Below are 23,221 nucleotides of genomic sequence, written 5' to 3'. Positions count from 1 at the left end.
TAACGAGGAACTATATATTGAACTGCTACAACCCACCTCCCGCCCTAGGAACATCTGGGGAAGATGCAAACAGTACCTAGCGGTTGAAGCGGAGGAAGTAGACAGCGAGACTCAACCTAATATTGCGTAACGTAACCTGCCACTGTTAGAATGTTATACCACATGTATGCAAATGCTATGACTGTTATTACCTTGTACCTGTGCATGTTAAAATAAAGATATTAAAAAAATAATTAATAAAATACAACGTTGTATTTATAATTGTTGCGCCTTTTCTTTTAGTAAAGTCCAGGCAATTATGAATTATTCGCTGGGCTCAGGCAGAGTATTCATAATTGCTGCGACTTTCTTTTATCTACATGTTAAGCTCTGCTCTCTGGCTGCAGTAAGCAAAAGCTCACAGTAGGGGGCTTTTGCTGCTTGATTATTGTCGCCAGAGCAGAGCTTAACATGCACAGAGGAGGCTGCTTCAAATCACAAAACAGATGCCCCATGTAAACACTTTGAACCTCATTTGCTCAAAATTTTGCATGGGAACTTTCTTTAAAAATATGTTTTATATATATTTTTGATTATTGCCCATCTTTCGGGACAATAACATGTTTGAGTGAACTTCCCACTACTACAATCCGGTCAATCTGGAGTCCCAAAAAATGTCACCCACTTCATGTCAACGTCTCTAAAGACATGTACATTTGGATGGGTTGGTGTGGGAACAAATGTGACTATTGATAGTACAGCAAAATAGAGTGATGCCAAAGCAGGATTGTAAAGCTCTTAGTGTGATTCTACCTTTAAGCACCACTGCCTCTTAGCAAGTCCCAACCCACTGGAGAAAGAAATCTCCCACATACTTACCAACGTGACCCATTCCAATCTGTAGGTTCTTATCCAGTCCTGTCTTTTTCTTTGCATTCTGGGATGTGTAGTTCCACTTTTCCCATTATAAAACTCGGACTACAAGTACCAGAATGCAAAGAAAAAACCAGAACTGCATAAGCACCTACAGATTGCAATGGGTCATGTTGGCAACTATGACCTCCCATGAGCTGCAATGAAGACAGAAAAGGTGGCAATGCCTAATCTCTAAGCGTGCCTCAGCGGGTGCTGGGGCTGTTTTTTCTGAAACCCAGGTGGCCCTGGAATATTTTTAGAACATAAGCTGCCAGGGCCTGGAGGAATATTTCGGATGATATTGAGAACCCTTTTCGAAGGTCTCTTTGGGCCTGATTTACAAAAGCGTTTTCAATGGGAAAATCCCATTGAAAACGCTTTGTGATTGAAGCCCTTTATGTAAAATTTCCTGAGGGTGCTCGTCCTATAGCCACTTTCACTCAAAGCTGAAAGTCATGCAAAACTGATAAGTGTGCATACTGTTACTGTGAGGGAACGTATTGTACACTTCCTTCTAGTCGTCTACATAAAGCCACCCGACCACTTTCACTCAAAGCTGAAAGTCATGCAAAACTGATAAGTGTGTGTACTGTTACTGTGAGGGTACGTATTGTACATTTCCTTCTATTCGTCTACATGAAGCCACCCGACCACTTTCACTCAAAGCTGGAAGCCATGCAAAACTGATAAGTGTGCATACTGTTACTGTGAGGGAACGTATTGTACACTTCCTTCTAGTCGACTACATAAAGCCACCCAACCACTTTCACTCAAAGCTGAAAGTCATGCAAAACTGATAAGTGTGCGTACTGTTACTGTGAGGGAAGGTGTTGTACACGTCCTTCTAGTCGTCTACATAAAGCCACCCGACCACTTTCACTCAAAGCTGAAAGTCATGCAAAACTGATAAGTGTGTGTACTGTTACTGTGAGGGTACGTATTGTACATTTCCTTCTATTCGTCTACATGAAGCCACCCGACCACTTTCACTCAAAGCTGGAAGCCATGCAAAACTGATAAGTGTGCATACTGTTACTGTGAGGGAACGTATTGTACACTTCCTTCTAGTCGTCTACATAAAGCCACCCGACCACTTTCACTCAAAGCTGGAAGCCATGCAAAACTGATGTGTTTGTACTGTTACTGTGAGGGAAGGTGTTGTACACGTCCTTCTAGTCGTCTACATAAAGCCACCCGACCACTTTCACTCAAAGCTGGAAGCCATGCAAAACTGATAAGTGTGTGTACTGTTACTGTGAGGGAAGGTGTTGTACACTTCCTTCTAGTCGTCCACATAAGGCCACCCTGAGGGAAGTGGTTATTACCATGTTTTAGTTCAATGGGGGTAGGATACTCGAGGAATGACCTTCAGTTGCAAAAGCTCACAGACTTATTACTTTTGCCCTTTCCAAATGCGTGCAGTATAGGAAAAAGTTATTGGATATTACAAAATAGTGTTCTTTGCTATTCATTTCATGGATAGCTTGCAGTTTTAAGGCCTCATTCAATATCTCTATTTAAGGCCTATTGCAATAGGTTGCATTTGTTTGCTTCTTTCTTGTTTTCATGTAATGGTCTGTTGCTTGGTAAATCTTTTAATAGTTCAATAAAAGTGGCCAGTTGCACTTTACAGACTAAAGTGCTTGTACTTGTACATCTGTAAACTGCAAGTAGCCACTTTTAGACAAACTATTATGCTTTCCCAAGCTACAGCCCATTACATAAAAACACAAACATGCCCCTCGAATAAAAGAAACACAAACGCTCACAAACATAACTTTTGAAACGTTTATTTGCTTTAAGTACTTCAGAATTGTATCAGCATTTTGAAGGTGGGTGCAAGATATACAATCGCGCCTGGTAAAATTCACACGGCCTGCATTTAGAATTGAACATAAGAATAGTATATTTAACCAGAACCGTACATCTCTGAAAAACCTGCACAGGAAACAATAAGTCAAACGCTCCAAATCCGATGCACAAGCTGAGTGACTAAACAAAGAAATCTAGAACAATCCAAGCGCCATGCTGAACAGATCGGAATCTTGTAGGGAAAATGAGTGAAAATACTGTACACCCTCGGATCACAGATATCTAGTGCAGGCCCTTCGATTTAAGATTGAAATCTTCAATAGAGCACATTTGACAACCACCAAGTCAATCAGCGCTCAGAAAGCAAATCAGCAACAAGCTGAAACTGGAAACTCTGAACTGGGTGACATTTGGGAGCAGCTTGTAAACATAATTGACTCTCGTGACAAACAAGTAAAAAGCACACAATTCACACCAAAGACTGAACCAATGGGCCAAACAAGTGTGAAGAACTGTTCTGATCTTCACTCCAGTACTGCGCAGAAAGGGCCATTGTGGCGCAGCCTAAAACTGTATTTGATTTATGGCCAGCTCGGTCAGTAATGCCAACACCTGGGTAAGATGGTCGCTGCACCGGAACTTAACTTTGCCATCACAGTCAGCTGACGCCACAGACGTGGAGACTTGCACCAGCTTCGTGGCAGACAGATGGATCTTGAAGTGACGGAAGAAGTGAGAATACAGACATTTCAAGAACAACTCCACCTCTTTCTCAGTGACCTCATCTGCGTTCTTGTGAATATCATTCCACAAGGCTCGGGCGTCCTCTGGATGGATGGCATAGGATATATCAAGGCTATGGGGCTGGATCGGTACAGAAAAGTTGAGTTCCGTGGACATCTGTTGGCCCCCCTGTACGTCATAGCCAGTCCACATGGCAGCCATCCACGAGAGGTCACGTGAGCTGATGGCACAGTCACTAATGCAGCAGCCAAAGGTCTTTTGGAACCAGCTCCCAACTACTGCAGTGAAAGCCGTGTTGCCATTCGCCAAAAACAAAGGCAGGCAGGTGAACATCTCTGGTAAGGAGTCCAGTAACGCAGGTTCTCCAAATGTACAGCAGAACCAGCCGGACCATAAAACCTTCTTGGCTTCTGAGGTTGAAGCGCCACATTGTGATTTGGGCGAAAGCTCAATTAGGATTGCTCCTGGGTCACGTTCGCGGCCTTTGAACCCCAAAAGTGTGGTTACACTCACTTCAACATCAAGTTCTACTTTCGTATCCCCAGCTGTGCCTTTTTGCTTCTCTGCTGCAATGAACACTGCCAGATCTCGTGAGTAATCATTGAGAAGCCTGTGGGAGAATCTGTACAATGGAGTTACACTGTGCAGTTTCCACTGCTTGCACATCAGAGAGGCTATTTTTTGAGGATCAACACTTTCCTCAAGTTGGCTGCACTGCGGTATTCTTCTATTTGAGGGTGGCCGACAGAAAGGCGGATGCCTCCAAGTTGAGGTCGAACCCCGGTGGCGCACACGACTAGTGCCAGTGGAAGAACAGACTTCACTTACAGGGGTGGGTGTGGCTAAAGGGACAAAACCCAAACATTCGGGAGTTGGCGGCTGGGTCTCCATGGCCTCTCTGTCCACGTCGCCCTTTCTTTTCCTACTGCCGGCTGCAGACATCGTTGCGTACACCAGAAAGGGAAAGGCTGCTCAGCTCCCCAGGCCGAACGAGGAATACGCACGACGTCCTTCTGTGCACTCGCGAGAAGTCGAAGAACACAATACGCAAGTGAAGAAGCTCTTCACTGGGCTGAAGCTCAGAATAAATCATCTTGACTGGCATGTCATTTCAATTTTATTTATTTTATTTGCTTTAAAAAACCGCAGCTGGTCCTGAATGCATACGTTGGGCAATTCGTAATATTCCAGCATACTTGACAGCATTCTGTGCCTAAAAAGATGTAGTATTTTTCAAGTTTCAAAAATAATGCTTCTCATAACAATTACATCACAGGAAAAAACAAAACATACATTGTTGGCACCACTGGAGTATTCTAAAATACAAAAGCCATCAAACAGCACAACATGGAAAGATGCTGACATGTTTAAAGTGTATAATTGTGAATGTTAATTTAACACCACATTCATTTACACAGAAGGTAGTCACACAGAGATGGTAGGCAACATTTGCCACTGCTCTGTAGCAGCAGCCTGGGCAATACATAATTATTCATGCAGTGCAAGTTGAATAACTGAACAACATGGAGATTGATACCCTCCTCATTCTTATATGCAGGTGCTGTGTGATGGTGGTACTTTCTGCCACTTTCCTTCAATGGCGGTTTACCCAAGGCCTGTCCTGGCCAGAGTGCAGGGTAAAGTTATGTAGCTGTCAGGTCACTGGATTGGTCTGAGCCCATCACTCGAAAGTAATCACTTACCCGCGCCCGCCGCACAGACAAACAAATGTGTTGCATGCTTTGTCTGGGCCGGTCTCAAGCAGCCTGCCTTAGAGTCACATAAATTACCTGCCCCAGTAAAAAGAAGTAGCATCTGTCACCCAAATCTGTGGGCGGTAGGACTGCTTAAAAAGCAGTAGCCTACTCCCTAAATCAGTAGGTTTGGTAAGTATGTTTCAATAGTAGGCATTTATTTTAACATTTTCCGTTTTTTGTGCAGTGCACAAAAACACGAGCACCAAAAAACAGATGGCATTAGTCTTGTCTTCTTAAACGCTTGATAGCACTCCCTATAAATGCGAAAAATCATGTCCCTCAACAACTGAAGAAAACTTTGTGCATTTTCTACCACATGTCGGGAGCACACGATGCACCAACAATGCTGCGGGTACTCAGCGGATGAACGGCAATGTCCGGATCACCAGACAGTTTTCCACAGCCAGGGGTACCCAGGATATGGCAGCCCAGGCTCTGGGGGCACGCAGGCCAGGCTGCAGGAGTAGGCCGTGATCGCACGGCAGCACCAAGGACAATAAAAGACGCAGACACGAGTTGACACTTCCTGGGGCTCTTCTGCACTGCCTCTCACGTGCCAGCAGAGCCCCTTTTATTGAGCAGAGTCATGACGCTCTTTCTTAAAGGGGCAACGGGCCCACAGTTAAACGGGCCACACACCACATCCCTCACAACACAGCACACATAAGACTACGACCCTGAAGATGGGCCTACTACTGTGGTGTAATCCAGTCCGCATAGCACGCTGACGAACACACTGCAAACAACTAGTGCATTCCAGTCCACACGGGACCCGTTGGCGGGCGCTGGGGATCAGAAAATGCCTGGACCAAACTGGCTGCCTGCGGTGCTGCAGGACAAGAAGAACTCATTTGCCTCATCTTCTTCCTCGGCATAGTCATCCAGTACCCTCCTTTGCTCTTCGGCCACCTGGACCGCTGCCATTCCAGGGGGCTTCCTCCCTGCGCCCTCCTTTGACACACTTCCTGCCGATGGCCCCACCATGCTGGCCGGCATTGGGGCTGCGCACACCTGTGCAAAGTGATCCACCTTTCCGCACCTCCCACAGATGTATCCTTTGGCCAGGCACTCCTGCGCATGCGGGAGGTCCCACCCACACTGATGGCATATGGTGGCACCTGGGTCTCTCCGTGACCAATCCCCTCTTCTTGTTGGCCTACCTCCTTGCCACTTGCTGACGGCCCCCTCCAAATTGACCCATTGCATGGGGGATTCCAGCTTGAGCTGTTGCCTGGAGAGGTCTATGGCCGAGCACGCACCTCCGCCAACTCTTGGGTGTGACCGAGTTCTAGAATTCGAACAAGGGTTAGCGCTGGGTCCCTGAGGACTTGTTTCCGCAGCTTAGATGAGCTACAGCCATAGATGATCTGTGCCCTGATCTTGTCCTCCTCAAAGTTACCCAGAGCGCAGTACAACACAATGCCACACAGCTTTCCATGAAACGCATCGAGGCTCTCCCCTTCCTCTTCTCTCACACACCTCATCCTGTACCGTTCATAGTCCCAGTTGACCATGGGCCTGAAGTACTCGTTCAGTGCTGCAATGGCTGTGCCATATGACTGGTCTCTGGGTCGCAAGGTCTTAAACAGCCTCTGGACTGCCGGGCCGGCTGAGTCTCGGAGGATTGCACATTTCGCACTGTCCTTAATTTCCAATGTCTCAAAATACAGTTCCAGGTTTTCTACCCATGACATCCACCGGGGTCCTAGACTGGCAGGTGCACCCACCACGTCGAAGGGATACAGTGGCGCCAGCTGACCACCTTGTTGACACACCACTTCATTCTCCTCATCCCCCATGATGGTTACTGGGCGTGCCACAGTTTGCGCTCTCTGTTGATGGGCCCCTGGCTTGACTAGCCAATCTGGAAGGCACTGAGGGCGCACAAGCACTCCTTATGGAGCCGCTACCCATCCAGGTTCCTCAGTGAAAGACGGGGAGCCACACATGATTCCCGGAGGCACTTCCTACTTGATGGTCCTTCCGTGATGATGGAGTCCCCAGGGAGGGATCTGGCAGTGCTGTCCCCTCCTCTCAGGCTCTCAGGCCCAGGTGATAGTAGACCATGCCCCCTTTTCATGGCTGTCCTTGTTACGGGCCGTTGCAGGACTGGCGTTCTTTTGTTGCAGCCTGAAAAGTTTTATTCTCTCTATTGGGGAGGCCCGGGTCTCGATGGGGGCACGCCCCTTCCTCCCAGGACCACCACCAGTTTCACTGTCACCGTTTTCAGTCACTGCAGGCCCAGTTTTCGTGGGTCCCGCCCACCTTCTTCATGCCGCGGCTCCAACGGCTATTGTGTCCTCACTGCCGCAGCCCGAACTTCATGGGGAACACCCACTCTTTTTTCCTGCTGCGAGCAAAATGCTTTTCTTTATCACTGCCGCGGCCCGGTCACTGCATGCATGCACCAGCTGTCCACTGCGCCCGGCTCCCTCACGCAGCAGTATCGCATGGTGATCTGGTGCGCGAGGACCATCTGTATCTCACCAACTCTGCTGCAGGCCCAGGCTCACCTAGGCCTGGCCCACTCCTGTGTTCGGCAACCGCGGCTCCTTCTCCACACGGCCGATGCTGCAGCCTCTATCTTCGCGGCCACCACTGTTCTCCTCCACACGGCCGCCTCGATCACACGGGCACCAGGCACCCCGTCCAGATTCGCAGCACGGGCCCTGGGCCAGGATGTCAGTAAAGCAAAATGTCCACTGTCCTATGTCTGATCCTATTTCTGTCCCTTACACTCTCAATCAAGTAAGGAAAAAAAGAATGATCTTCTTGGCCCAGAGGAATGACTCCTTTCCTCTGGACGGTTTTCACAATGTTCATAACTCCTCAGGGATGGCGCCCTTCCCCATGTATTTCTCAAACTTCCTGGTCCATAGGAATGACTCCCTTCCTCTGGACAATGCCCAACTTTACGTGGGAATCTCACCTGTGAGAGTGGCACCCTTCTCCAGGTTTCGGTTCTCCTAAAAAAGGCCAATATAAAGTTTCATGTTTAACTAAAGCAAAAGTTCAAAGTTCCAAAACAAAGATCTCTGTGCAATACCAGGAGAAATTACTCCCTTCCCCTGGTCAGAGTATTTGCAAGGCCACAAGGCTTCCGTTGCACATAAATGTCTCCTTCCAGCTTTCTATCAGGCCTGGTTCGCTAACCTGCCAGACCTGACCGTCTACTTCCTTAATGGTCTGTCAAGTCTGGTTCATTACCCTGCCAGATTTGCTTCCCAGCCTTTGCATTCAACAAGATGCTTGCTTTCTCAATGTCTTTTCTTCGTGTGACTATCTTTGCTTCTGATGACTTCTCTGCTTTGTATATCCTGCTACTGGGCTTTGCCCACTTCCATTTGGGTCCCAGGCACTGTTCTTCTGCTTCTGTGGGATGTTTTCTTTTCCCCTCCATCAATTAATGTCCACTTGAGTAGACCTTGTACTCTCCTGCCAGGTCGTGTCCCACACAGGTATCCTCCTGTTATTGTGATCCACTTGCATACACTCTGGTATCCCTCTGTGATCTTTGGGATACATTTAGCTGTTTAACAAAGTTCCCAGCAATCTGTAATGTGCGGCTTTCATCCCCCTGTGCTCTCCGGATGTATTGCCATAGTTTACAAAGGTCATATTGAACACACTGCCTTTTATATCCCCTTGGGCTTTCCGGGATCTATAGGCGTTGCTTACAAAGTTAGTGTTAAAGTCAATGCTTTTTATATCCTCTTGGGCTTCTCTCAATGTGTTTGCGCTGTTTATAAAGTTTGTATCAAACACAGTATTATTAGTATCCCTTTTTGCTCTTCGGGATATGGTTGGGTGGATTTTCAGCTTCTCTGCCTCCCTCAATGCTATGGTATCCTCTTGTGCTCTTTGGGATGGGTTTGTGTGGGTTTTCAGCTTCACCAGCTTCATCAATGCCTCGGCTACTGGTCCGACCCATTCCCTTCCTTCGGGAATCCTCATGCGGGCTATGGTCTCTTCGGGTAGCTCAGCAGAGCTCCTTTCCAACTGCAGCGCTCAGCGTCCTTCTTCTCCTTGCGGTTCTGCAGCTCCTGACTCTCCCCCTTGTCTCCGGCTGCCTGCGTCTTCTTCCTTGCTTTCCTTGTGCCAGTCTGGCTGTTCTCTATCTTGCTGCCAGTCAGGTCTGCCTATCTCCCTTGCTATACAATATTTTTACAGTTCTGTTTTTATAACATAGGTTTTATGAACTATGCTTATGACACTCAGTGTGCCATGCCATTGTCAGGACTTCATGAGGTGGATGAAAAAAACACCAACAGGGTATATGACATCTTTCAAAACTAGATGACGGAAAATGGCTTTGTGCTCAATAAAGAAAAGACTGAGTTGATGGTGATAGGCACGAATACTAAAATCAAGAAGCTGGACCAAGGGTATAGTTAGTTCAGAGTGGCTGGCTGTAATGTAATATTACAACCAAGAAGAAGGTGAAGACATTGGGCATTGTTCTAGATCAAAATCTGGATATAAGGGCTCAAGTAAATAGCCTAGTTTCCTCAACATCATATTGCATTAAACTGTTAGCCCAATATATTAGTGCGTCCCTATATCTCGCAAGTTAATGGTGAAACGGTGGCTAGGACCTTAGTAGGGTCGAACATTGACTGCAGTAGTAGCCTTCTGGTAGGAACTGCTAAGGCTGATATTGCACAGCTCCAGGGGCATTGCTAGGGGGGCTAAGGGGACTATAGCCCCTGATCTTTTGGTTGTAGCCCCGGATAGAATCTCAGGAGCTACAGCCAAAAGGCTAGCTAGCCCCCAGTCCCAACAGTTCCGACATCAGCTTAGCCCTGGGTCTTTTCCAGACCTAGCAACTCCCCTGCACGGCTCCAAACCTAGCAGAACAGTATGGTTAGGATTATTGTTGGTCTTAAGAAGAGAGATCCTATATCAGAGGCCAGACGTAACCTGCAATGGTTACCGATTGAAGCAAGGATTCAGTTTAGGCTGCTTGTCATAACACACAGATGTGTCAAGGGCACTGACCATTCATACCTAGCAGAGGCTCTGACTCCTAAATCTAATGTTAGGGCATTGAGATCTAATAACAACAACCAGCTAAAAAGTTCAATGTGCAATCTCACTCAGGTTATGAAAAGTGCCTTCTTTATGGCGGCACCTAAGATATGGAATGCCATTCCTCCGGACCTCAGAGATATTAATTCTGTGGCAATTTTCAGGAAGAATATTAAGATGTTATTTAAATAAGAAGATTTGGCCTCCGCTTTTTTCTTTTTTCTCCCATGTAGGATTCTTGCTTGCTGGGTCAGTTGTGAATTGTTGTGTTTGTTGCGCCCTTAAGCCTCTGGGTTCTATGGAGTGCATAATTAACTAACTAACTAACTAACCTAGAAAATCAACGATTATCCCTTTTAAGAGGGATTTGAAGTTTAAAAATGTCAAGTAGTATGTAAATAACTATAAAATCGAGGAGGTAATCCAACTCAGATATCTGGGGCTGGTAATCTCAAACAAGCAGATGGGTTTTATTAAAGAGAAACTTTCCACAGGGGTGTGGCTGGCGGGTGACTGATGTAGAGCAGGATCAGCAAAGCTTCTGCCGCTGCCCCTTCATCCTACAATTTATCCTGGTTGCAAAGGCATCCGTCGGTTCAAAAGCCAGCTCCGAGCAGGGCAAAGAGTGCCGCATCGGGTGCTGCATCGAATCTCTGGCAGAAAGAGGGATTTTCCATAGAACCCTGCAGAAACTGAAAAGGCAAGCAGAATGCCGCTGGAGTCCCAAGATGGCCACCGCACAGCGTTGACAGTATCACTGCTGGAGTCGGGTCAGGTGCAGGGCACCCTGGCTCTAGACGGTGAACAGTGCTGTCCTGACTCACGCAGACACCCCGTAGCTGCCCAGTTGCAGAGACGGCGGCACAAGCGATGACCATACAGCAGAGCTGTGGGCCTTTTGAGACCAGCGTCTGCTTGTATTGGCGGGCACCCAGCAAGGCTGGTACAGCATAGTGATCCCTTTGTGCCAGGGAGGATTACCCAGTAAGGCGGCCTCGAGGGTGGTGAAAGCTGAGACGCCAAGTGCCCAAGAAGAGGAGGAGGCAGGGTTCCCTTGCAGGCTAGGGAACGGGGAACCCTGCAACTGTGCGGCGACTCCCACGGGGAAGCATAGAAGAGCACTGACCTGGCTGCTTAGGAACAAGCATCCCGCAGTTACCCAGGGGATGGGAGCAGGGCCCCCGTCCATCCAGCTGACCCGCTCCAGTGTCCAGTGGTGCGGCTCCACAAACGGGCTGCCAGCGGTGCCCGGCAGCACTGTCTTCTACCATTTACAGCGCAGCACTCACAACAGTGAAGAGCTGCAGAGCTGCTGGACAGAGTCATCAGCATCTAACCAACACCCAGGTGTTGCAGTGGCCCACATGGACTGGGGATCACAAGGTAGGAAGCTGGGAGCGGGAGTGCGGCCCATCCTCCATTCTATTCACAATACAACCCTGGGACTTGTCAGATGAAGGGGGCCAACATTGAGGCCCTGTGCATGGTGGGGTGTGGGGCAGCGAGGATGATGACCCCACAGTGAGAAGAACAAGAAAACCCTTGTGGCGTATTCAAACAACTGAATGCAATAATGCCCCTGAGGGCTTGGCACGGCCCATCCTGGGCTGGTAGTAGTGAACCAGTGGGTGGACCAGGGTAGGAGGGTCTCATCATACAGGTGCCTGCAAACACAGCTGACCCCGAAGAACAAGAGACTACTGAAACTCCAAGGCAAAAGATTCCTCTCGAGCTGTCGTAACCAGCTCCTGTCAGGCATCAGACGGTTGCCCCCTCCCTCCTACTGGTTGGGCTGTGAGGGGGACTGTCCAGGCAGAGTGACAGTGGCCTGAACACAAGACTGGCTTGCTTCAAGTCGGTCAGGCAGGGGGACAGGCCATGATGGAAGGAAAAAGCAGGCAACCCAAGATGGACAAATATACAGCTACGATCCCACAGCCGCAGCCGCCGGGAGACTCGACTTCTGCCCAGCAGCACAATGCGCAGACACCTAATTTAGAGGAGAGAATTGCTAAAGTCCTGCAGGTGGTACAGAGCTCTAGGACGGCCCTGGAATTCAAGATCGGAACCATAGGGGAGGAGCTGAACCTCATTAGGGCAGACATGCAAAAGTCAACGGAGAGGCAAAAGGTAACTGAGTTGAGGATCACAGCAACAGAGACACAGGTACAGACCCTCAAGAAGCAAGTGGCCGCTCTACTGCAGACACCCATGGTCCTGGACGCACGGGCGTAAGACACTGAAGGCCGCTCAATAAGGAATAATATGCTGATAGTGAACTTCCCCGAAAACGCAGAAGGTGACTCCATGGAGATATTTCTGGAAAGGTGTCTGCCGGAACATTTAGGTGAAAAAAGGGCCTATCAAAGTGGTTCATGGTAGAGCAAGCTCACAGGGTCCCCGCACAAAAATCAGCACCAGGAGCCAGACATATATTGGTTGTAGCCAGGATATTCAATTATCGGGATCACAATGTCCTCCTACAGTTGGCCAAGACTGGGGGCATAATCAGATTCTCCAATACATCAATAATGGTATTTCCGGACGACACGTGATGGGTCCAGCAACAGCGGCAGAGCTTCGAGGTGATAAAGTGAGTCCTCAGAGAAAATGAAATTCGCTACATGCTGCTGTATCCCGCAAGACTGAAAGTTATTAAATGGGACCGTCATTGATTCTGCAATACCCCGGAAGAGGCGTGGGAGGCTGAAGGCAGCTGGACTACAAGCTTGTGCCCAGGAAGGCAGGTGCCCTGGCAGGCAAGCAAGCACGTGACCACTGGAGAGAGGAGAGAGGCACAACCCGGCCAATTGTGTGGCAGAGAGTAGAGTCACAGTGGCAGAGGATGTATCCCTCCGGTGGACGGGGCAGCTAAGCAACTTGCAGAGGACCCGGCCGGACCATTGAGCGGCTCTGCCCCGCAGGTGGCGGAATCCATCCAGACTCTTGATCCTATGGAATTACAGCTAAGAAGACTATGGAGGCGCTACAAAGTGGACTTGGGCGGGGGGCACTTGGAAGCTAGTTGATATGACTATATCAACCCAGAGGCCCACTAGCGACCTGTCCGGTGTTGCGAGATGGTACGGCCCGCACGCCCCGATCACAAGTGCGGAGTTCGGCTCCCCCTTGATGTGGAGGCGGACCTATGTGGAGTACCTGTATTGCAGGTATTCTAGGAAGGTTTACAAGTTATCTGTTTTTTTTGTTGATGGTTCTGATCTTGGTCATGTGGGGAGGGGGGTGGCTATGGGGAAATAGGGGGGCTCTAGGGGGTCCAGCCCAGACTTGAAGCCACATGGCACACAGGGCAGCAGCACGAGCTGAGAGAGCGCAGGAGGGGGATTCACAACCAAAATCATGGGAGCACTGACTATTATCGCTTGGAATGTGAGGGGACTGGGGAGGCCAACCAAGCGTAGGGAGGTAATGGGGCTTCTGAAGAGGTGGGGGTGCAAATCGCAGCCCTCAGAGAAGCACACCTCAATAGGGGAGATCTCGAGAAGGTGAAGGCAAGTTTGGGGGGCGTAGAGCATGGCACGACCTACTCCTCGTACTTTAGAGGAATGTTGACTTAGATAGCGGTAGGAGTTCCCTTTCAAGTAACTAATGCCCAGTGGGATGAGGAGGGCAGGACTCTCATTTTACTGGGTCTGCTAGATGTGCGAGAAATGTGTCTGACGAACTCATACGCTCGACCGATAATGACACCTACTTCCCCAGAGCAGTAGGTATGATAGAGGACACAGACACAGGGAGCAGGTTTGGGGGTGGGAGAGACCTTAACTGTGTTCTCAGACCTCAGTTGCATAGGTCAGACCCCAAAGAATGCAATATGCCATTGGCCTCCAAATCCCTGGGATGCATGTTGTCAGACCTAGACATGGTTGACCACTGGCGCGAGAAGAGGGGTGACAAGAGGGGTTACTCCTACTATTGTCATCTGCATGGCACATACTCTCGGGCAGATTATTTCTTCGTAGGGAAGGAGCAGTATGCACAGTTTTGGGAAGTTAAATACATGGAGAGAACGATATCGGGCCATGCCCTCCTAAGGGTCACATTGGTTTGGGCAAGGAGGACAGGGGCATTTGCCACCTGGTGTCTGCGTGCCGAGGCACTAACTGATGTGGGGTATGCAGAGGTGCTTCAGCGAGCCATAGGGGATTACTTTTAGATCAATGAAGGCTCGGTCAATGACTATGGGGTTGTATGTAAGGAGTTTAAGGTGACAGTGAGGGGCAAATGCATAACCGCCACCCATGGGGTCTGCTCGACACTGATGGCTACCCGTAAAGGTTTGGAGGCCCGAATCAGGTCTCTTCAGGGAGATATGGGGAAGGGGGCGTCATGTGGGGCGGAGCTCCTCTGGGGAAGGGTGCACAGACAGCAGGCGCTAGAGCGCCTGGGCAAACATGATTATGTTTACCACCTGATGTCGATCCATGGGGTGGGGGACAAGGCAGGGCGGATCCTGTCCTTGCTCCACAGGCGGGAACAACCACAGAGTTTGATCACACTGGTGGAGGCCGGGAATGTGGTCCTGGCCACTACGCAGGAGGAAATTAAGGCAGTTTTCAAAAGATTCTACGAACAGTTGTAACATAGCAGGCAACCGGCACGTGCCCTGGACATGGAGGAGGTGTTGGACCAGGCCCCCGTCTCTAGATTGAGCGAGGAAGCAGAGTTTAAACTGGAGGACCCCCTAACAGAAGAAGAGATTAGAGGTGCAATAGAATCGCTGGGGAATGGGAAGATGCCTGGGGGCGATGGCCTCCCTGGACACATTTTATAAGACATATGTAGATCTACTAGTCCTCTAACTCAGACAACTCTATTGTAAGGCCTATCAGGAGGGGAGACTCACAGCAACCATGCGTGAAGCTATCATTGCAGTGCTACTTAAGTCTGGTAAGGACCCGTGCAACAGCGGGTCATATTGGTCCATTTCCCTGATCAACATAGACACCAAAATACTGGGCAAGGTGCTGGCGACCGGGCTCCTCAAGGAGGTCTCTCATCTGATCCATCGAGATCAATGCGGATTTGTATGGGCTAGGAGCACAACGATAAACCTTAGGAGGCTCCAATACATTATAGAAAAGGACCAAGGGTTTGCAGAGGAATTGGCAATGGTCTCTTTGGATGCGGTCAAGGCTGTCAACTGAGAGCGTTTTTTCTGAGTCTTGGGGAGAAACGGGCTTGGGCCAAATATGTTAAAGTGGATCCGGCTGTTGTATCGGGAACCTCTGGCACTGGTAAAAATGGGCAAAGTGACCTCACACAGCTGACAACTGGGGAGGGGAACGTGGCAGGGCTGCCCGCTGTCACCCATTTTGTTTGAACTAGCACTAGAGCCTATGACAAGGATCTTCTGGATACAATCTTGGGATGCAGGGATCAGGGTGGAGGCCAACAACATATCATCTCCTTATATGCTGATGATCTCGAGTTCAATGTACATAGCCCCAGGGACCATATTCCTTACATTATGGAGGTACTACAACACATGCAGGTATTCACAGGATTTCAGGTGAAATGTGGAGAAGTCGCTGGTATTCCTTCTAGGCTCACTGAGGGGTCAGGTGTTGCAGGATCTTCCGGAGGTTGTCTTGTGTTGGGAGAACAAATCCTTCCAGTACTTAGCGATCCAAATACACCACATCACGGCAGACACCTTGCAATATAATGTCGGGAGGGCACTCACAGGGATAGATGACAGGATTGCGTTCTGGAACAGACTGCCTCTGTCCCTAAAGGACAAGATAGCGATCTGCAAGATGTTGATGCTCCCCAGACTGCTTTATTTCTTTGTGAATATCCCTTACACTTCATTGTACCCTTATTGGGAAGATTTACACGTAGGGAGTTAGACTACAAAGAGTGACTCTGCAAAAAGGTGTTTTTAAGGCATTTGGCCTGGATAACAAATAATCAGACTTACCTTGAATCTGTTCACCACTGATGAAGAATCTTGTGTTGTTTTTGTCATTCACTCTACTTCAGTGATGCATTTACATTTATTGACCCTACTGTAAGATTGTATGACTCTGTAATCTGATGGTTCTTTTTATTCCACTTTTGATGACTTTGTTGGTCAAAACCTATATGTTTTATAAGAGAAATGAAAATCCTATGTGATAAGCAGCAAAAAAATGTTTAGTGACTTTGAGTTTACTATCCTTGTCTAATTGATAATATTATCTAATTTGTTTTTCTACTAGATTGAAAATTTGAATTGCATAATACAGCGCCTGAAGAAGAGAACTAATTCTCGAAACGCGTTGGGCAACTTGTTTTGAAATAATAAATCCTGTACCAATCAAACAATCAAGTTATAAATTGTGTTTGTTCACAAAACAAAAATGTCATCATCATTACTTTATCTAATGACCAGACTATGCTACGTCTAAACCTATTTCATGAATTGAATGTCTAAATATTGTTCTTAGCAAATATAAAGAAAATTGTATTACTCAACCTTTAATAATTTGGCTATAGAGCCCCAGACAGTGTGCAGGGGACGGGAGTTCCCTAATTGGGAACCTATTTTGTTCACAATATCCCTTACATGGCCAGGGTTCCATTCTTCAAGCTATTAGACAATAAAATGGCGAACCTATTGTGTGGTGGAAAATGGCACAAGCTGTCACTGACCACATTATGCAGAAAACTTCGGAAATGGGGGCTGGCCCTCCCAGACTTTGAGCTATATTTCTTGGCATCCCAACTGCAAAATTCTACTAGATGGGAAGCAGGAGAGGGGAGGCTGGACCGGCAGCTGATGGGGGAACCAAAGAGGCACCATACAGGGATGGAGCTGCTATGGCAGAAAACAAAGGAACCTGAAGGATATGACATGATATGATAGTTTATTTATATAGCGCCTATACACAATGTGTTTCAAAGCGCTTCAAGGCAACAGAGGGAACAAGGGAAAATACAATGACATTCTTACGGGATCCTGCCTGAGCAAGGTGGTGAGGTAGGCATGGAAAAGAGCATGCATTTGGCTACGGTTGGGAGAAGGCTATACCCCTGAGATGCCCTTGAGGGCTGTTGACAGGGTAGCAGGGATAATACAGGAAACAGGAGATGCCAAATGTACACAAGAAGGATGCCAGGTGCTTGGCGACCTCTTCGAGGAGGGGACATTACTGCCATTCGATGCTTGGGCAGGGAAGTTTCAGATGCCCAAGTGGCCGTTTCTAAACTATGCCAGGCTAGCCAGCGCGCTCGCAAGTACATGGGGCGCAATACCCGAGGATCCTCCGACTATCCACATTCTACATGCCACCCTCCCAATTGGTAATGACAGGCACACAATATCTAGGCTGTATACAGCGTTGCAGGACAGCAGCCCCTCCTCAGAGCTCAAAATCAAAGACAAATGGTAACCGAACATGGAGATGACTTTTGAGGAATCCGACTGGGAGAAAATATGCACGCAAATCACTAAGGTATCCAGGAATGCGTGCTTTAAATTGATTAAGTTCAACTTTGTGCACAGAGTCTATATGACCCCCCAGAAACTTTAGTTGAATGCAGAGTGGCCACTTTAGTTTTTCACTATACTTAGTGAACAGTCAAATCCATTGGAGAAGTGGGATCAGGGCTGTCGTAAGCTTTGGCTTCTTCCCTGAAACAAACATCCCCTTTTCTAGGGGAAGAACCCACAGTTGGCCCTGATGGAAATTTGCCACTCTACATTGTATAACTCGAGCTTGAATTCACCTTGATCACTTTAGTTCTCCGCCACAATTAGTACAATAGCCCTCTACATTGGGTAAAAGTGCTAACGGTACATCAATGCCCTAGGAATTTTTAACTACTGGACCAATAATGGAAATTTAGTAATAGAAGGGAAATTTAAGGAAGTTATTGATTCATTTTTATGTTCATGAGTGTGGCTTCCCTGTATGTTGTGTTATTATTAGGTTTTTTTGATGATATTTGTTTTGAGTATCAAATTCTAAAGCATTTAATGTATTAAATATTCAATTAGTTACTTTTTTGTCAGATTAACTTTGAAACCAAATCACAATTTAAACTTTTATTTATACAATTATGCAGGTAATTCCATCTCTGAACGGGTAATCTGATTGTTCAGATTCCCCAATCATAAGCTCCAAGCCTAAAGCATAACGTACCCGGGCCCTGCTGCTTTATTATCCTTATCTGCAGCACCTTCTCTACCAGTGGCACAGAGCAGGTTCAGAGCTCACAGGTGCCCTCCTGACAGCTGCATTGGCAGGACAGGAACCTGAATTGGCATGCATCCTCTTTGATATCTTTGTGAGGCTAGGTGACACCCTCCCCTAGAGACAGCCACTCAACAGGAAGCTGACCTGGGCACAGGCAAACAAAGGACTCACCCATTCAAAAGGAGTAGCCTCACTCCAGGGTGCCTCTATACCAATGAGGTATTTGATACTATTGAGAAGGGAAGCAGCGGCATTAGTGTAGACAGAAAGAGCTCTGTACAGGTGAGAGAGGATTCCACTATCTCGTTTCTCTCTGCCTATATCTCGTCTTCCTGCTCCCCCCCGTCCACTTCCTCTAGCGCAAAGCACTTTGGGTGTTATGTCAGAAGAGCAATGCCCACTTTTTTCAAGGGCAGATATTGGGGCTGTCATGATTCCTGCCCCTCATGTCCCCATCCCTCCAAGATTTCGGGCTGGAGCCAGGCCACAATCACCTACATGGCCCTCAAGGGCCTCTCCATCCCTCCAAAGACCCACTTGGAGTCAGACTTGGCGCTTGTGGCACCAGACTCACTCACTCCCATAGGATAACATTGGGGATTGGACTTGTAATGCATTGATGGGGACAAGATGGATGCCCCCACATATTTCTGTTCCCAGAACTGCATGTGCAGTCTAGTCTTTTGGGTGTGGTTCAGGCCAGAGACACCTGGGATACCCAGAGACTTTTTAAGCCACGCCCAGGCTGAGAAACATGCTTTGTGTTTTCTGCACTTGCAGCGTGACACTCACCATGTTCGGATCAGTCTCCAGTAGGCCTGCATCTTTCTTCTGCGCTCAGCTCCTGCAAGAACAAGAACACCGTTAGGAACAGCCTTACCTTGCAGCGCTTCTACCCATCATTCATCGCTTCTTCTATTCTGCGGGCATCTTCGGCAGTGTCATTCCCATCCCGGCACGCCGCTTCCTAAGAAAAAGGGGAAAGAACAGAAAAAAGGCATTAGTAAGCATTCAGCAAATCTTTGCTTATTTTTAAAGACTGTACGAGCTTCAAACGCTTACCTGAATCCCAGCCGGTCTGGGGGAACTCTGTCTCCGGACCTTCTCATCCATCTGCAAGAGGGAAAAGACACTCGAGGTTAGCGTGGAAACATCTAGAGGCGCCACATACCGCGCTTACTCACCACATTTCTTCTTCATAACCGGCATCCACGCTGAAAACTTTGCGGCACCTAAAAGACACAGAAAAAGAACTCAGTTCAATACAAATACAAAAGGGTTGCACCGCGCATCGCGCTCTCACTCACCTTCAGCGCTACTCATCTCAGCAGCACGTCGCCATCCCCGGACGCCGCCCATCATCTAAGGAAGGAAAGGAATGAAGTTGGAGAACTGTTCAAAAGACTCATTATACTTACCTGTCGGACTCTTGCCAGTGAAGTAACTAGGCAGCAACGAGCCCGCATCAATCAACGCGCCCCTGCGCTGAAAGCAGGATGGAGAGCACACTTTCCAAGAAAACAAGGTGAGCTGTGGATCAAAGGGAAGGGTTGGACCCCGGGGAAGAAGGGGTTAAAGCACACAGAGAAAATAGGGAGTTAAACTTTACCAATCCTGTGTTTCAGGCCCAGTCTCCAGTCGGGTAGACTCCAGGGAAGGGTTTGAGGTCGTAAGAGGTGAGAACAGGGTGAGTGACGTCCCCGTGGATACCAGGTGAGTGTTACAGGGACCTCAAAGGAGGCTAGCTTTAGTCCAACCACCTGTGGACCTTTAGCTTTAAAGCAAAGTGTCTCACACCACTTCTTTGAATGATCTTTTGTACCTCAACCATTGAAGAGGATTTGGATAGACCCTGTTGGGAGAGCAGTGCTTTCAAAAGGCCCACAGTTGTGAGGTGAAGGCAGGTGTTTTCTGATGCAGAGACAAGCTTTGTCCCCTAACGAACCCCAGGGACCACTGGGGGTGAATCTTCTGCTGGAACAAGACCTGTAGAAGAATGTTGACCTAGATAGCGGTAGGAGTTCCCTTTCAAGTAACTAATGCCCAGTGGGATGAGGAGGGCAGGACTCTCATTTTACTGGGTCTGCTAGACGTGCAAGAAATGTGTCTGACGAACTCATACGCTCCTAACACCGATAATGACACCTACTTCCCCAGAGCAGTAGGTATGATAGAGGACACAGACACAGGGAGCAGGTATGGCAGTGGGGGAGACCTTAACTGTTTACTCAGACCTCAGTTGCATAGGTCAGACCCCAAAGAATGCACTAAGCCATTGGCCTCCAAATCCCTGGGATGCATGTTGTCAGACCTAGACATGGTTGACCACTGGCGCGAGAAGAGGGGTGACAAGAGGGGTTACTCCTACTATTGTCATCTGCATGGCACATACTCTCGGGCAGATTATTTCTTCGTAGGGAAGGAGCAGTATGCACAGTTTTGGGAAGTTGAATACATGGGGAGAACGATATTGGGCCATGCCCTCCTAAGGGTCACAGTGGTTTGGGCAAGGAGGACAGGGGCATTTCCCACCTGGTGTCTGCGAGCCGAGGCACTAGCTGATGTGGGGTATGCAGAAGTGCTTCAGCGAGCCATAGGGGATTACTTTTAGATCAATGAAGGCTCGGTCAGCGACTATGGGGTTGTATGGGAGGAGTTTAAGGTGACAATGAGGGGCAAATGCATAACCGCCACCCATGGGGTCTGCTCGACACTGCTGGCTACCCATAAAGGTTTGGAGGCCCGAATCAGGTCTCTTCAGGGAGATATGGGGAAGGGGGCGTCATGTGGGGCGGAATTCCTCTGGGGAAGGGTGCACAGACAGCAGGCGCTAGAGCGCCTGGGCAAACATGATTATGTTTACCACCTGATGTCGATCCATGGGGTGGGGGACAAGGCAGGGCGGATCCTGGCCTTGCTCCTCAGGCGGGACAAACCACAGAGTTTGATCACACTGGTGGAGGCTGGGAATGGGGTCCTGGCTACTAAGCAGGAGGACATTAAGGCAGTTTTCAAAAGATTCTACGAACAGTAGTAACAGAGCAGGCAACCGGCACTTGCCCTGGACATGGAGGAGGTGTTGGACCAGGCCTCCGTCTCTAGATTGAGCGAGGAAGCAGTGTTTAAACTGGAGGACCCCCTAACAGAAGAAGAGATTAGAGGTGCAACAGAATCGCTGGGGAATGGGAAGACGCCTGGGGGCGATGGCCTCCCTGGACACATTTTATAAGACATATGTGGACCTACTAGTCCCCTGACTCAGACAACTCTATTGAAAGGCCTATCAGGAGGGGAGACTCACAGCAACCATGCATGAAGCGATCATTGCAGTGCTACTTAAGCCTGGTAAGGACCCGTGCAACAGCGGGTCGTATTCGCCCATTTCCCTGATCAACATAGACACCAAAATACTGGGCAAGGTGCTGGCGACCGGGCTCTTCAAGGAGGTCTCCCATCTGATCCATCGAGATCAATGCGGATTTGTATGGGCTAGGAGCACAACGATAAACCTTAGGAGGCTCCAATACATTATAGAAAAGGACCAAGGGTCGGGAGAGGAATTGGCAATGGTCTCTTTGGGTGCGGTCAAGGCTGTCAACTGAGAGCGTTTTTTCTGAGTCTTGGGGAGAAACGGGCTTGGGCCAAATATGTTAAAGTGGATCCGGCTGTTGTATCGGGAACCTCTGGCACTGGTAAAAATGGGCAAAGTGACCTCACACAGCTGACAACTGGGGAGGGGAACGTGGCAGGGCTGCTCGCTGTTACCCATTTTGTTTGAACTAGCACTAGAGCCTATGACAAGGATCTTCTGGATACAATCTTGGGATGCAGGGATCAGGGTGGAGGCCAACAACATATCATCTCCTTATATGCTGATGATGTCGAGTTCAATGTACATAGCCCCAGGGACCATATTCCTTACATTATGGAGGTACTACAACACATGCAGGTATTCACAGGATTTCAGGTGAAATGTGGAGAAGTCGCTGGTATTCCTTCTAGGCTCACTGAGGGGTCCGGTGTTGCAGGATATTCCGGAGGTTGTCTTGTGTTGGGAGAACAAATCCTTCCAGTACTTAGCGATCCAAATACACCACATCACGGCAGACACCTTGCAATATAATGTCGGGAGGGCACTCACAGGGATAGATGACAGGATTGCGTTCTGGAACAGACTGCCTCTGTCCCTAAAGGACAAGATAGCGATCTGCAAGATGTTGATGCTCCCCAGACTGCTTTATTTCTTTGTGAATATCCCTTACACTTCATTGTACCCTTATTGGGAAGATTTACACGTAGGGAGTTAGACTACTAAGAGTGACTCTGCAAAAAGGTGTTTTTAAGGCATTTGGCCTGGATAACAAATAATCAGACTTACCTTGAATCTGTTCACCACTGATGAAGAACCTTGTGTTGTTTTTGTCATTCACTCTACTTCAGTGATGCATTTACATTTATTGACCCTACTGTAAGATTGTATGACTCTGGGGGGGCGTGGCTTGGAGCGCCAGCGATGTGGCTGCTCCCCTGAGGCCCGCCGTGCGAAGCCCGCCGCTTCTGGGCCCCTAATGCGGCTTCACACCTCGGTACCGGAGCCCAGCTGATCCCAAGGACGTCGGAGGACCTGGGGCCCATGCAGGCTGAAGCTGGGCCCGTGGCGCCCGACGGGGACGAAGATATCCGCTCCGGCCCCCCGGGCCTTCCTTAGCGACGACTTCCCAAGATGGCGGCCGTGCTCGTCTCTCGGCCCGGGAGGGCGGGGAGGGCTTCCTGAGGCCGCAT

General features: G+C 48.6%; 1 protein-coding gene across 1 annotated transcript in view; it reads right to left on the bottom strand.

Moving 5' to 3' along the window:
• Positions 1-3,270: 3,270 nt before the first annotated feature.
• Positions 3,271-23,221, bottom strand: part of LOC138467186 (centromere protein L-like) — a 43,443-nt gene continuing 23,492 nt past the window's right edge. Inside the window, exons 4-6 of the mRNA XM_069607246.1 lie at positions 8,124-8,173; positions 7,532-7,554; positions 3,271-4,190 (exon numbers count right to left, since the gene is read on the bottom strand). Coding sequence (XP_069463347.1) covers positions 3,271-4,190; positions 7,532-7,554; positions 8,124-8,173 — 993 coding nt within the window. The remainder of the gene's footprint in view (positions 4,191-7,531; positions 7,555-8,123; positions 8,174-23,221) is intronic.

Source organism: Ambystoma mexicanum, chromosome 4q (assembly GCF_040938575.1).
Source record: "Ambystoma mexicanum isolate Mex_15411 chromosome 4q, UKY_AmexF1_1, whole genome shotgun sequence".
Classification (NCBI taxonomy): Eukaryota; Metazoa; Chordata; class Amphibia; order Caudata; family Ambystomatidae; genus Ambystoma; species Ambystoma mexicanum.
Note: the sequence above shows the minus strand (reverse complement) of the source record. Positions and strands in the feature narration are given on the sequence as shown.